Below are 13,646 nucleotides of genomic sequence, written 5' to 3'. Positions count from 1 at the left end.
ACTCAAGTATCAATTTCATCAATAAACAATTAATTTTATCATTTTCATCCCAAAGCTATTCAGCACCTATGATAATAAATCTATGTTTGAGTATGTATTTAATTTTTTAAATTATGTGCAAATTATATAATTAATTTTAGCGGATTCACCTAAAATCCCATCAAATATATATTAAGAGTTTCATTATATTTTACAGAGATCTACCATGTTTTAGAGAAAGGAACGACTCAGCAAGGATTTATTTGGTATTAAAATAGAACATGGTAGATCTCTGTAAAATAATAAATATAATCAAGATTTTGGAAAATTAAAAAAACATTAAAAAAATAAAAAAATAAAAAGAAAGAAAGAAAAGAAAGAGACGGGGAAAAGCAGGGCTTGAACCTTGAAGGAAGCAGCTTTGTTTTTCTGCCTGGGCTGTCTGCTGCTGCTGCTTCTGCGTCGCTCTCCTCTCCCTCTCTTTCTCCCTCCAAAGCCAACACCGTCACATCCCACTAAAAACAGCTTCAGGTAAACTCCCCAAGGTCCAACTCCTTACTTGTTTAGATTAAAAGCTTAAAAAAGACGAATTCTTTTTTGCTCTCTCAGTTAGTATCTGATCATGGGATCAATTTGTATCCTTTTCTTTCTCTATTTTTCCCCAATTAAATACTGCTTACTGCTGTTTCTTGCAAAAGGTTCATGTAAAGTTTGCTTCTTTTGAATCCAAAATCTTTTAGTTTTGGTTTTTGAGTCAGATTTTGATGTTTATGGTAACTTTGTAAATGAAATCTGGGTGTTTTGATTGACAAGTGTATATTTTTGGTTTCAATGTCACTGTTTTAGTTACTTTTGTTTGTAGCAACTAAGTATTTGCTACAAACTCTCCTATATAGAATTTGGATTTAGGGTTTTGAATGCGAGGGTGTGGTGCTGCTTGAGCTTGTTGATTGTCTTCACTTGAAAAATATGCAAATTTGGATATCTTGGTCGGTTTGTTTGTCGATGATAATGCCACATTATGGTGCTGTTTAGTCCAGGAATCATATTTGAGGAACTGTGTTTGATAACGAAGGGGAACCTAGAATGTATGGTAGAGCAGGTCTTGAGCGTTTTAAAAAAGCTCAATCTACTGAACCCTTCTCAGTCCCTGTCAATTCTGCTCCCAAGACCACTACCCAACCTGCTGTTAAAACTGTTTCACAACCCTCAGTTCAGTATTCACAATCTAAGACACAATCCCAGTTCCGAGACCAACCTTATGTTGCTCAAAAACCTGCTGCGCCGGAGGCCGGACCATTGCTAGGGCATACTCAGCCGTTGACTCAGGTTGGAGGAGGGCAGTCAACTTGGCAGCCACCAGACTGGGCGATTGAGCCTCGTCCTGGAGTTTATTATCTTGAGGTTTTGAAGGACGGAGAGGTTCTTGATCGCATTAGTTTGGATAGGCGGAGGCATATCTTTGGGAGGCAAATCCACACTTGTGATTTCGTGCTTGATCATCAGTCCGTTTCACGCCAACATGCTGCTGTCATTCCTCACAAGAATGGAAGGTTAGATCTTTGCTCTAGTTTTTATTGATGCAGTTTTACTTGGCCTCCAAGTTTTAGTTCTGTCTAATTCTGCCTTGTAACCTTGTTGCCATATTTATAGGTGTCATCATAGAAGTTAAAGGCCACGATGTTCCCTGTATTAAGCATCCTTAATTAAGCTTTGATATGCTGAATTTGACAGTTTTTTTCATTTAATGTTGGTTGACCAGCACTGCTATTGTCATGTAGTTACTAGGTGCAAGTATGACACGGACAAGATAATAACATTGACAAAGTAGAAACAAATAGTAATTGCTGATTTTAACTGTGAAATGGAAGCTAGATTGGTTTTTGCCATTGATATGTTTCACAGTTAATATTTTTCTCATCCAAGGATCAAGATTATGAAGTTAAAGTCACTCAAAAAAATATGCCAATAATGTTTTTTTTTTTTTAAAAAAATTATTTTTGAGATCAGCACATCAAAATGATTTGAAACATAAAAAACATATTAATTTAAAGCAAAAAAAAAAAAATCAATTTTTTTCGAAAACGCTTTTCAAACGAAGTGCCAAACGCCCTCAATAACTAGATGATCTGGATTGGCAATGCATTAATGTTCATTATAGCTTTCTTAAGTTCACAAGTTTCAAAATTCATGTGCTCTGCAGCATTTTTGTAATTGATTTGGGGTCTGCACATGGTACTTTTGTGGCAAATGAACGTTTGACTAAAGATACTCCTGTTGAACTGGAAGCGGGGCAGTCTTTGCGGTTTGCTGCATCAACACGAACTTATATCTTGAGAAAGAATGATGCAGCTCTTTTTCCTCGTCCTCCACCTCCCTCAGAAATCAACCTACCACCCCCTCCTGATCCATCTGATGAAGAAGCTGTTGTAGCATATAATACTTTTCTGAATCGTTATGGTCTAACTAAGCCTGATCAACCAACTAAATCGTGTGAATCAAGTGGCTCATTAAGCAGAAGACATGATGACCAGCAGTTGGGGAGAGCTGCTAAGAGAATAAAAAAGACAAGGGTTGCTTTCAGGGATCAAGTTGGGGGTGAGCTGGTTCAAGTTGTTGGTTTTTCAGATGGCGCTGATGTAGAAACAGAGCCTGGTCCAATAGGTGTAAAAGAAGGAAGCCTTGTTGGAAAATACGAGTCTCTTGTACAGGTTACAGTAATACCCAAAGGTAAGGAACAATTCTCAGCAAAGGAACATAATGCTTCCCAAAAAGGAGTGACTAGTAGATTACAAGAAGTCTTGAATAAGGTCAAAACTACTACAAAAAGTGGGATGTACGATGATCTTTATGGAGAATCATTTGCCGGAAAAGTGGGCTCTTCCTGGGCATATTCTTCTGATAGTTCTGCTGGTAATCTAGCTTCTCCAACAAAAGATGGCCAGGGGAATGCTATTGGTTCTTTGAGTGGAAAACCTGAAAATAACCCGAGCGCTTATGATGACAACGATGATGATGATTTATTTGGTGACTAGTTGAAGTGAGGGAGCATGTTGCTTATTCTAATTCATTTGTTTTGTGCACTGGAAAGCAGCAGTGTGTTTGACATTGGTGCCACACGATGTCCTGAGGTAACAGGTATAAGAGGCCATTGCTTCCCCTTGTAATTTGGAATTTATCAGCAATTGTTTCTATGTAATGGCAACTGCCCATCTGGGGTTATATTTTGTAACTCACTAGCACCTTTTAGCCTTCAAGCAGCCTTCAAGCTTGGGTTAATCTAGACAAAATGGAATAGAATTAAGCTGTGGCAATTTTTTTAGCTGGTTATCAAACTCTCTTGTGGCGATTCAGGTCCTACTTGCCTGTGCTTGTACTTTGCATCCTGGTGACAAGGAAACTAATGTTAATTTGTTTAAGGTACTGACAGTAGAACAATCTCTATCTCCCGAAACAGCATGGGCTTCCTCGACTACTGTCATTTCCTCATGTTCTCGAACACCTTGGCGGCCCGGGAAATTGTTTTGAATGGCACAAGGTAAGATAAGATCATAGCTCCTCGTGTGATGGGCACAAAATCCCAGGTTATCTAAATTCATCCCAAGGACAGAAGACTAAAGAATTGTTTCAGAAAATAAAATATTATTTCCTATTCTCTTCATTCTCTCAAGTAAATTTCAAGCTCATTGTTTTCTTTTCCTCCGAATTTCAGAGTAGTGATCACAAACTGAACAGAAAGAAGTTAAAAAGTAGAAGTTAGATGTTATCAAGTTCAAAAGGGTGCCCTTGTCTAGAGCATGAAAATGACGCAAGGGTAATTGCTAGTGTGTTGAAAAGCGTTCTAGTGACTTTACTGTGCATGTTATCATTATCTTAATTAGCTCGAGAATCCATTCAAGGGAAAAAATGATTGTGCAACACTATAGGGTCCTTTACTTTTTGAATGCCATCATGGTTTCCACTCCAAGCATATTGGTTTGCATCATCTTCACATATATAGTGATAAATTTTCTAAAAAAACTGGGTAATTGACAGCTTTATTTTTACCGTGAAAGGAAAGTATCCCCGCAATTCTCTTCTGAGAGCCAATCCAAGTATGCCAAAGTTTTTGGGCTAGTGCTTAACGCAAGGAGCAGTAGCCCAGAGCTAGCATTCGTTTTTTAGGGCAATACACTGAGAAGGCCCCGTGGATACTGCTTATAGATGCATGGATATGACATGGGATTCAAATTTCATTGATGAAGAGAGAAATGCGAGGCCTACTTGCCATCATAGACTCCATGAATTTGATGAGACATAGAAGACAATGCGCGGTGGCATCAACTAATATTGACTGCCCAAATGTGGGAAGAAAGGCCACTCTACTCTTCCATGGGACAGTATTGTAGGTCCATACGATATAGAGTAGAGATTGACTAGTGGCATTCTTATAAACCCTATGTTTCTTACCTATGCCTAACCTTTCATTGAAACCTAGGTTGACACATAACTTCTTCAACAGTCTAGTTATCATGGCCTCTAAGAATGTTTTTATTTTCCTGAAGGCTTTTCTTATTGATGATAGATCCATGATTGATTCATGTTAATTTGCTGTTCATGAATAAATTTTTCTTGGAATCAAGACATTTTTTTCCTGTGGATTCAGGGTATGTTTATCCACTCCGTTCAAACAATATTTGGCTTGAGAATCATCATTACTACTTAGACTATATTTATCTATTCTGGCTTGAAAAAACATTAAAAAAAATATATATATATTTTTTCAAGTAAAATGCAGCATTAATTACCATACCACGTAGATAAACAAGGTCTTGATGGTGAGCAGTGGCCACTTGGCATCATCTCTTTTGCGGCCGACATGGTAACCTAAAAATCAAAGGATCCAAGTTGTTGAAATGGCTAGCTAGATAGATTCTGTAGTTGGTCGGAGTTCGATTCATTACCACTTCTTTTTTCTGTAACCATGAAGGAAGCAATGAGAAAAAGACTAGTCTTTTCAACAAAACCTTTTATTCCAACTTACTTAGAAGAATGGAGTTAATTTCCTTTTCTCTTTGGTAGATCATAGCAACTTGAATATACATCCCTCCTAATAAAGCATGAGGTGACCTGATCAATCAAGGCTCATTCGCTTGTTGGCAAACAGAGAATTCAAGGATAATGACCACTCTGCTTCGTATAATTATTAGCATTCTACATGATAAACAAGCACATCAAGGAGTGGATGGTGCAGGGCCAAGGAAATGTATTTACTTGTAGCGTAAGTGTGTCCGTTTGTCTACAACGTGTTCAAAGTTATATATTTTGCTTGAAAAAAAACATTATTCTCACACCTTTCCGTCCAGCTAAACACAATTTAAATCGGGGAAATGACCGCCTGTCTAGCAAGCTAGCTGGTCAGACTTTCTCGAAAACAAAGAAACTAAATCAAGAGTAATGAAGGATACTGTGATGATGGTGGTGACCACGCAATAGATTAGGGTCATATGTAATCTTAATCATCAGTGTCTTGTCATGACATCATTGAGCTAGGCTGCTCTGGTCAGCAAATTAGAGACCAAAGTGTCTTGTATTTGTTAATTAGCAGTGCTTTTGTTATTAATTAAGCAGATGTAGAATCATAAAAAGCAGGTTAATTAACAGTAAACCCATCACATCATCTTCAACTTTTCTGTCCTTGTATGGACATGGAGTGGTGAATGGGGTAGCAAGATGGACCCAGAAAAACACAATCTTTTTGAAATCAAAGCAACAAAAAGAAGAGGAGAGGAGAGATTGACACAAAGAAACACACGTGAGATTAAGAAACCTACACGCATGAAATTTGAAGCAGCATATAAAATCATCACATTGAAGAGAAAGGCCTGTCTGGTGTTCGGCCTTCAAAACAACCAACAATGCGAAGCAGCCCAATCCCATCACCACAGACTGGTATAGGAACTAGAGGAAACCAACGGCACAAAGACAACACACGTGGCCGACATGCAAATCAAGGTGAAGACTAGAAGAAAGAAGAGAATATCCTTAAGTTAGTGGAGGGAAGAATGATGAGGTATAGCACAGTGGATCTTTCTTGCTTTGCTTGGTCCCGCTTGGTTAATTTAGGACTTCAATTTATACTTTTATTCAATCAAAAGCAAGAGATAATGTAAATTGCATATTTGTAAGTATTTTTGTTTTGACAAAGGGGGAAGAAACCATTTATATTAATTGGAGTAAGAAATTCATGAAAGTGATTTTAATTTAAGGTTTAAGACTTTACAATGAAGAAAAATAGTCTTAAACCATGAACAAAACCAAACCCTTTGGATCAAGGTTCCGTTTATCTAAGCAGTGAGAACTAAGGTTCAAGTCAGGAAAAAAAAAAACATTACAAAAAAAATATGGCTTTTAACTTGAAATACAGTTGAAAACGCAGCAAACTACATAGAAAAACCATCGATAAGTTTTGAAAAAGTAATAAGAAAAGCACTCTTTTGGTAGTTATAAGCATTAGCCTCTTGCATTTGCATGCTTTCTGTGAAATCATTCATGGAGGACCAATTTCTAGCATGTTAATTAATAAAGAGAAGAAGAGAGATAGAGATAGATAGATAGAGAGAGAGAGAGAGAGAGAGAGAGAGAGAGAGAGAGGGTGATTGGTGCCTGCTGCCTGCTGCCTCATCTTGCTTCCCTTTTTTTTCTTTTTCTAAATGTTCTATCATAATATGCTTTTGATACATTACCATGTTGACTAATCCCAACCAACCACTCCCTCTCTCTACCCTCCATTTAGTCTTGGTGAGGTGAGACACAGAGAGGAAGGAAAGAGACTCATTTTCTCTTCTTTTAGTTGTCGCGAGCTTGTGTTGTCTCGCTAGTTGAGTTAACAGAAACCCACATTACCACAACCTCTTCCTCTCTCTTCAACCAGCAGGATTACATGCATGAAACCTTTTAGTCATTTCTTGAACATCACATATGTGCTTCTCGTGTTCATGTACTCTGATGGGCACATGCTTGTTCCTGATTCTTAAGTTCCCACAGTGATATATCCTTGCTGCCTTTATTATATCAGTCCAAGTTCGAAGAGTAAAATTTGCAGCTTTTTCATCACTTGTAATTAATGGTTCTGCAGCTGCTTGCTTGAAATCAAACACCTGCTGGTATGTACACTCTTCTTGATATGTACTTGCACATGCTTCCTTCTTCATTATGTGAACAACCATGTTTGGTCCAGTCTCATTGATGATGATGTACAGTTGTAGATAATTAAGTTGGTAAAATGGGAAAAATTAGGGTGACTTGATTGACAGAAATCTGCTCGACTCGTTATTATTGTCCCCCACTCAATAGCCAAAACACAAAAGCTCAAGGCGCTTTTTTGTTCTGTTATATGCAGATATGAGAGATTCTGCCATGCTTTGGCTAGCTAGAGGATAAAAAAATTATGGAAAAAAGAAACTTTACTGTATGCTTTTATTAAATAATTCCAATAGAGTATGGACAAGGAGAAAATTATAAAAAAATTCTGGGACCTTGTAGACAAGTTCCTTTATCAATTTCGAAAGGGATTGTTAACATAAGTGGTTAAGTGTGCAGTATCACATTGGATGACAATTAATGATTCTGTTTTGGCATAGGCACTGCTCACCTTATTATTATTATTATATTATTATTATTTTGATATTATATGGTGTTTAGAAGAAAGTTCTTTTAGGGCTTTTGCTTCAAGTACTTGGTGCTGTGCTACATTACCACTGTGTTTCTCTTTTACCTCCATATCTGTTGCCTGACAGACCACTAGGTTAGATTTCAACCAATCTTTAAAGGCACCTGGACCAACATCTCATTCTATCTGGACCACCAATACCTAAAGGTACAGTTTTTTCTTCCTAGATGAGGGATAGGGAGAACATGTTTTTATTTTCAAATATTTATGATATTGAACCAAATCTAAGCCAACCTGTGATATCATTACCATGGAGGAAATCAGAAAAATTGGTCCACCTTCCATCTGTTTAGCATTAGTTTGGAAGGATATTTGGGCTACTGTAGAATAGGAAAGATCATCGAAAGCATATCAGCTTAGATTCTGCACTAGTCATCCTGCTTAGAGAAAGTTAAATCAAAATCTCCTAGTCATAATGATGGAAGTTCGTGTCCTTTTCTTCGTAGATGTCATCCATGTTCTTATAAGATATGGTTTAAAGAGATTTGATTGCATGCAGTATCTGTCTTTCTGATCTACCTCATGCCACCAAATATATATGGCAGCATTTACTTCATATTTATGGCTTCAGTTACCGATTAAGCTAGGTAACACTGTCTATGTTGTTGCCAACAATCTATATTCCCTGAGCTATAGAGTTCAGTCCACAATACCATCCTCTTCTTGGTTTATTGTGGTATGCCCTAGAGCAATTGAGTGGTCACCTGCTGCAAGATCAGTAGGGTTGGTGCGGGATTTAATATTCTATATATATATATATATATATATATATATATATATATATGTTACTGCCCTTGACCCAAAAAGATTAACTGTAAAGAAACTAAGACCAAGAAACCGTTCATTCAATTCCAAGGTGTCAAACAGATTCACGAATCTACTTCCCATTCAATTTGGTTAAATTGGAAGATCTATATGTTGCTCTTCGAAGCCGATAACCCACCTGTTCTTAAGCAAGAATAAACTTTTGTTGCCTATGAAATGGCCCTTTTCAAAGAGTAAATAACCAAGACACCAATACTTTTAGAAGTGTCCATACTTGATCCTGAAGGAAAGAAAAGGAAAGCACCGCTGAAGTGGCTAGCTAGACATGCAGCTCCATTATGTATATATGGACTATATGCTTTGATTTGATTACAAACCATAAGGGGCCAAGAATCACCTTAGTTTTCCATTTCCTAAATAAGTTTGAGGACATACTTCGGCCAACTAATTGGGAGCCATCAAGCATCAACACAGTTATGTTAGGTATTTGCTCATCCTTTCTTATTCCAAGCATGGATTATGAGTTGGATTTTGTCAGGTAAAATTATCCAGCATCTCCTTTTGACAAGGAATATTTGAGACTTTAGTGTTTCGTCACCAATTCTCAGGATCTTCCATTTGTAACATGACTACAGTACTGAACTGTTGTAAAGTTTACTGACGGGGGTGTCATCGGACCATCTTTCATGCATTGAGACTACTTACACAACATCTGTTACTATAAAACAGAAATTACCTACAGATATATATATTGTCATTTTATTATACTATATATATAAAGGTTGTGGACTGATGTGGTTGGTGAGGTAATTGCCGAGGCACATCCATAAATTTACTGATTAAAGGGGTCTTGGATTCTGCCAAATCCGATACCACCGGAATATCAGGTAGTATTATACTTCAGTCTCTTATGAGGTATATCTGTCAAAATTTTAGCAGAAGTACAAAAATCCATGCCTAAACTTGTAAACCAGTGAGGGTTTTTGCCTTGCAAAAGAAGCATTTAATAAACTTCAACCACCAAATTAACGTTTAATACACATGTCAAAGATATATACTAGAGACCATTTTGCATGTAGGGTGGTCAAAGAAACTGCTATTGTTTCTGCTTCTGTTTCCTGTAAAGACTCTTCTTATAGCACCATCCTCTTCTCTCTTAAGAGCTTGACAGTAGAGAAAAACTGACTGAATCAACCGTGTTTTTCTTTCTTCTATTTTCTTGCAGGTAAAACTACAAAACTTCTGTTGTTAGACTTAGGGGGCTTGTTGTCTTGTAAGGTTTTATACAGGAAATATTGAATATGGTTGGGCCCTTGTTGGATTAAAAAGGCTAGGCGAGGTAAGGCCTACATGCCATTTACATTTTAAAAGTGATCGATTCTATGCGTTTAACACTTTTGCATGCTAAAGCTATACAGTTACGTGGGTTGACATGTCTTTCAAGAATCATGATCCCCTCTTCTTCTTCTTCTTGTTCCACCATTTCAGTTTCTTCTCTTTTTCTTCCCCGTCTTTCTGATAATTTTGGCCATATCTGTGAAGCCACTACATGGTGATGAATTTTTTCTTCAAAATTAAATGCTGCCTCATGTGTTGATGAAGTTGTTAGATTACTGCCCTTTTGCCTTGGCAATCATTGTGAGTATGTCCTAAAAGCTCTCTCAATTTCTTCCCTTAATTGGTGACTAGAATGTATTAATTCACTTCATTATTTCTTGAGAGCTCACTCTTGTTTTTCTTTCTTTTTTCAACTAGATTTCTCCTTTTTAATTTTGACATCTTTTCCAACATTTTCTCAGGCTTTGATTTTTCCAATTTAATTCCAGGCAGCACCATTTAATTCATTTTTGTTTTTTTTTTTCAAGTGAAAAATGATGTATAAAGGGATTTTTTATTTGATTTTATTTTAGGACAAACTTCATGGCCTTCTTCTGTATACTCGCCCTTCCTTTAAATACATTTCATTTAGAATCTGTTCTGGAAAAAAAGGAATTAGAATGAATGAATTACCATTTCTGCTGGTACTAATGGAAAAAAAATGAATATATCAGATTACATTGCTTAATACTGTCTGATACACAAAGATTCATTACAAATTTTTCTTTTTCCATGGACAAATTCAATGTCTAATTACAGAGTAGTTTTCTCAAGGTATTCCTTTTCATTTATGGTACCTCGCTCACCTCTAAAATTCTGTTGATACGCCTGCCTGTTTGAATTAAACACATCCTGGATTTATTTCAGGTGAGATCTCAAAAGGGCATGCTCCATTGTTCTGAAGTTAAAATCTCTCACTATCTTTTGATCAAAGGAAAAGAAAATCGCAAAAATGAAGTTTATGAAACTTGGGACACGGCCAGATACCTTCTTTACAGAAGAGGCAACCAGGTGTGTTGATCTATCATCAATTTCTGTATCAATTAAAGCTGCATATATCAGGTATGAGCTGTACCCAGTCATGTTACTTTTGCAATGCAGGTCTGTGATATCAGATATACGTAGTGACCTTGTTATACGAATCAATAACATCAATTTTCTTCTTCATCAGGTATGATTTAGCCAAGGACATAAATGAAATCTTTGTCCCAGATGCATGCATGCTAGACATTCATAATATGTTTTAACATTGCATACAATTCATACAGCGTAAAGAGATGGGGAAAAACATATAATTTTGTTTTTTCCATGGCATGTAAAGTACAATTTCACTATTTTAATCTGCATTTCTGGATTTTTAGAACCCTAAATTCATCCAAGATGACTTAGATTCTTACTAGCTTTACTGCTCTTAGCTGCAGTTTTCACTTCTACCGAAGTGTGGCCTCTTACAGAGGCTATGTTCAGATTCTGAAGATTCAAATGCTGTTACAATAGAGCTGCATGATATCCCTGGAGGGGAAGATGCTTTTGAGCTGTGCGCTAAATATTGTTATGGAATAACAATCAACCTCAGTGCTCATAACTTTGTATCTGCATTTTGTGCTGCAAAGTTCCTTCGAATGACAGAAGCAGTCGAGAAGGGAAATTTTGTCCTTAAACTCGAGTCCTTCTTTAATTCCTGCATTCTAGAAGGTTGGAAGGACTCCATTGTCACGCTACAGACAACAGTCAAGTTGACAGAGTGGTCAGAGAACCTCGGAATTGTCAGAAGATGCGTTGATTCAATTGTTGAAAAAATCCTCACACCCCCTGCAAAGGTCAACAAATCCCTTACAGAAGCAATTTCATTTTTTCATGAAATTGAAAAAAAATATATTTAATTTAGTAAATATTTTCAGGAAAATCATCTTAAAGTCATTGTTCCTTGCAGGTAACATGGTCCTACACTTATACTAGAAAAGGGTTCAACAAGCAGCAGCAATCTGTTCCCAAGGACTGGTGGACGGAGGACATATCCGATCTTGACATAGACCTTTTCCGATGCATAATTATAGCTATTAAATCAACATATATGCTCCCACCACAGCTCATTGGTGAAGCTTTACATGTTTATGCCTGTCGTTGGCTACCGGATGCTACAAAGATTACACCTCCAGAGAGCTCAGTGTCTCAGACTGACGATGTTGCAGAAAATCATCGAAAAATTATTGAAATCATTGTGACTATGATTCCAGCAGATAAAGGGTCAGTTTCAGTTGGCTTCTTGCTAAGACTTCTTAGCATTGCAAGTCACCTAGGTGCATCTACAATTACAAAGACAGAACTTATAAGGAGATCTAGCCTGCAATTAGAGGAGGCAACAGTTAGTGACCTGCTATTTCCTACACATTCATCCTCCAATCAGCATTATTATGATATTGACTTGGTTGCAGCAGTGCTAGACAGTTTCTTGCTGCTATGGAGAAGAACATCACCCGCACCTATCGAAAACTCCCAGTCTATGAGATCAATTAGAAAGATTGGAAAGCTTATTGACACTTACCTTCAAGTGGTCGCTAGAGACATCAACTTACCGGTATCAAAAGTTTTATCTGTTGCTGAAGCTTTGCCAGATATTGCTAGGAAAGATCATGATGACCTGTACAAGGGAATCAACATTTATCTCAAGGTAAAGAACTACATGCAGCATGTCTTAAATATAATATAAAGCTCAGGACTTGTTGAGCACTTACAAAACTTTCCATGGCCTAATGCTCTCAGCAAGTTCTTTATCATGGTATTCTTATTTCTGATCTTCAAACCATTCATACATTCATTCATTTTCAAACAGGAGCATCCTGAACTGAGCAAGACAGATAAGAAGCGTCTATGCAGGCCTCTAGACTGCCAAAAACTCTCGCCAGAAGTCCGTACCCACGCTGTAAAGAATGAGCGCCTACCATTGAGAACAGTTGTGCAAGTTCTATTCTTTGAACAAGACAAAGGCTCGAGGGCAAATGATCAAAGAATGTCAGCACAGGAGGAACTACTCTCCAGAGGGAAACAGATACCGTTAGTGAGGGACAAGCTAAGTAAGCTACAATTAGAACAGCATGAACAAACCGCCGCACTGGAGGCAATAGGGAAAACCCCAGCACCATCCGAAAGCAGCTCAAGAAATCATCAAAAAATGAAGAGAACAGATAAAAAGATAGCGTTGGAGTCAGAGAAAAAGGTAGCGAGGGAAGAAATAGAGGAAGTAGAAACTAAAGATGGAGGAAGCTCAGGAAGCAAGATTAATGCCAAAAAGATGATGAAAAACAGAAGTGGATCAGACCATAGCCGTGATAAAAGTAGAGACAGGTAGATAAATTTAGACCATCCCGATCAATTTTCTCTTTTCTTGTTGGAATCATGTTCTTTCTATATAAAAAAGAAAAAAAGAAGGGGTTAAGTTTAGCTTATCCATCTGTGCTAGTAATCTTTTATACAGAGTTGAAAGCTCTATGCAGATTGCATTTTTGTTTTTGTTTTCGATTTGATACATCAACTATATGCCATATTTGTACTGGTTAATTTGCAATGTCAAATTGCTACTGATTAATCAAACAGTTCGTATGATCTATAGCTGGTTTGATGTGGTCTGATCTTGGTGAACTAGGTAAAAGAAACTTGGCTTAAGAAGCTGACAGGCGGGTTTAAGTGAGAATTGAAGAGCAGTAGCAATTTCTTTCCCATTTTTTTGATCTTGAATCAAAATTAAAATCAAGATCCAAGCCCTTACAAGCCTGAGCTCCTTTTGTCATAAAGGGAAAGCTTGATCGAATTCTCA

General features: G+C 37.2%; 2 protein-coding genes across 9 annotated transcripts; both read left to right on the top strand.

Annotated features, from left to right (window-relative positions):
- The first annotated feature begins 271 nt into the window (after positions 1-271).
- Positions 272-3,301, top strand: LOC118036608 (protein phosphatase 1 regulatory inhibitor subunit PPP1R8 homolog). Of its 3 annotated transcripts, none has more exons than XM_035042353.2 (3): positions 272-510; positions 1,020-1,532; positions 2,183-3,301. In XM_035042353.2, exons 2-3 carry the CDS (start codon positions 1,066-1,068, stop codon positions 3,012-3,014), a joined length of 1,299 nt encoding a protein of 432 aa, XP_034898244.1. In that variant the 5' UTR covers positions 272-510; positions 1,020-1,065; the 3' UTR covers positions 3,015-3,301. The 3 variants fall into 3 exon arrangements, with proteins under 3 accessions (XP_034898244.1, XP_034898243.1, XP_034898242.1); XM_035042351.2 differs by having other exon boundaries at positions 273-510; positions 1,015-1,532; XM_035042352.2 differs by having other exon boundaries at positions 272-1,532.
- Positions 3,302-6,650: 3,349 nt separating this feature from the next.
- Positions 6,651-13,439, top strand: LOC118036609 (BTB/POZ domain-containing protein At5g47800). 6 transcript variants are annotated; one of them, XM_035042356.2, is made up of 8 exons: positions 6,651-7,124; positions 7,758-7,837; positions 9,681-9,794; positions 10,700-10,843; positions 10,934-11,003; positions 11,248-11,652; positions 11,766-12,503; positions 12,666-13,439. In XM_035042356.2, the coding sequence occupies exons 4-8, from the start codon at positions 10,785-10,787 to the stop codon at positions 13,179-13,181; spliced, it is 1,788 nt and encodes a 595-aa protein (XP_034898247.1). In that variant the 5' UTR covers positions 6,651-7,124; positions 7,758-7,837; positions 9,681-9,794; positions 10,700-10,784; the 3' UTR covers positions 13,182-13,439. The 6 variants fall into 6 exon arrangements, with proteins under 6 accessions (XP_034898247.1, XP_034898245.1, XP_034898251.1 ...); XM_035042354.2 differs by lacking the exon at positions 7,758-7,837; XM_035042360.2 differs by lacking the exon at positions 6,651-7,124 and having other exon boundaries at positions 7,649-7,837; positions 11,254-11,652.
- Positions 13,440-13,646: the final 207 nt, after the last annotated feature.

The sequence above is a fragment of the Populus alba genome, chromosome 16 (genome assembly GCF_005239225.2).
Source record: "Populus alba chromosome 16, ASM523922v2, whole genome shotgun sequence".
Lineage (NCBI taxonomy): Eukaryota > Viridiplantae > Streptophyta > Magnoliopsida > Malpighiales > Salicaceae > Populus > Populus alba.
This window is presented reverse-complemented; position numbering and strand designations above follow the sequence as displayed.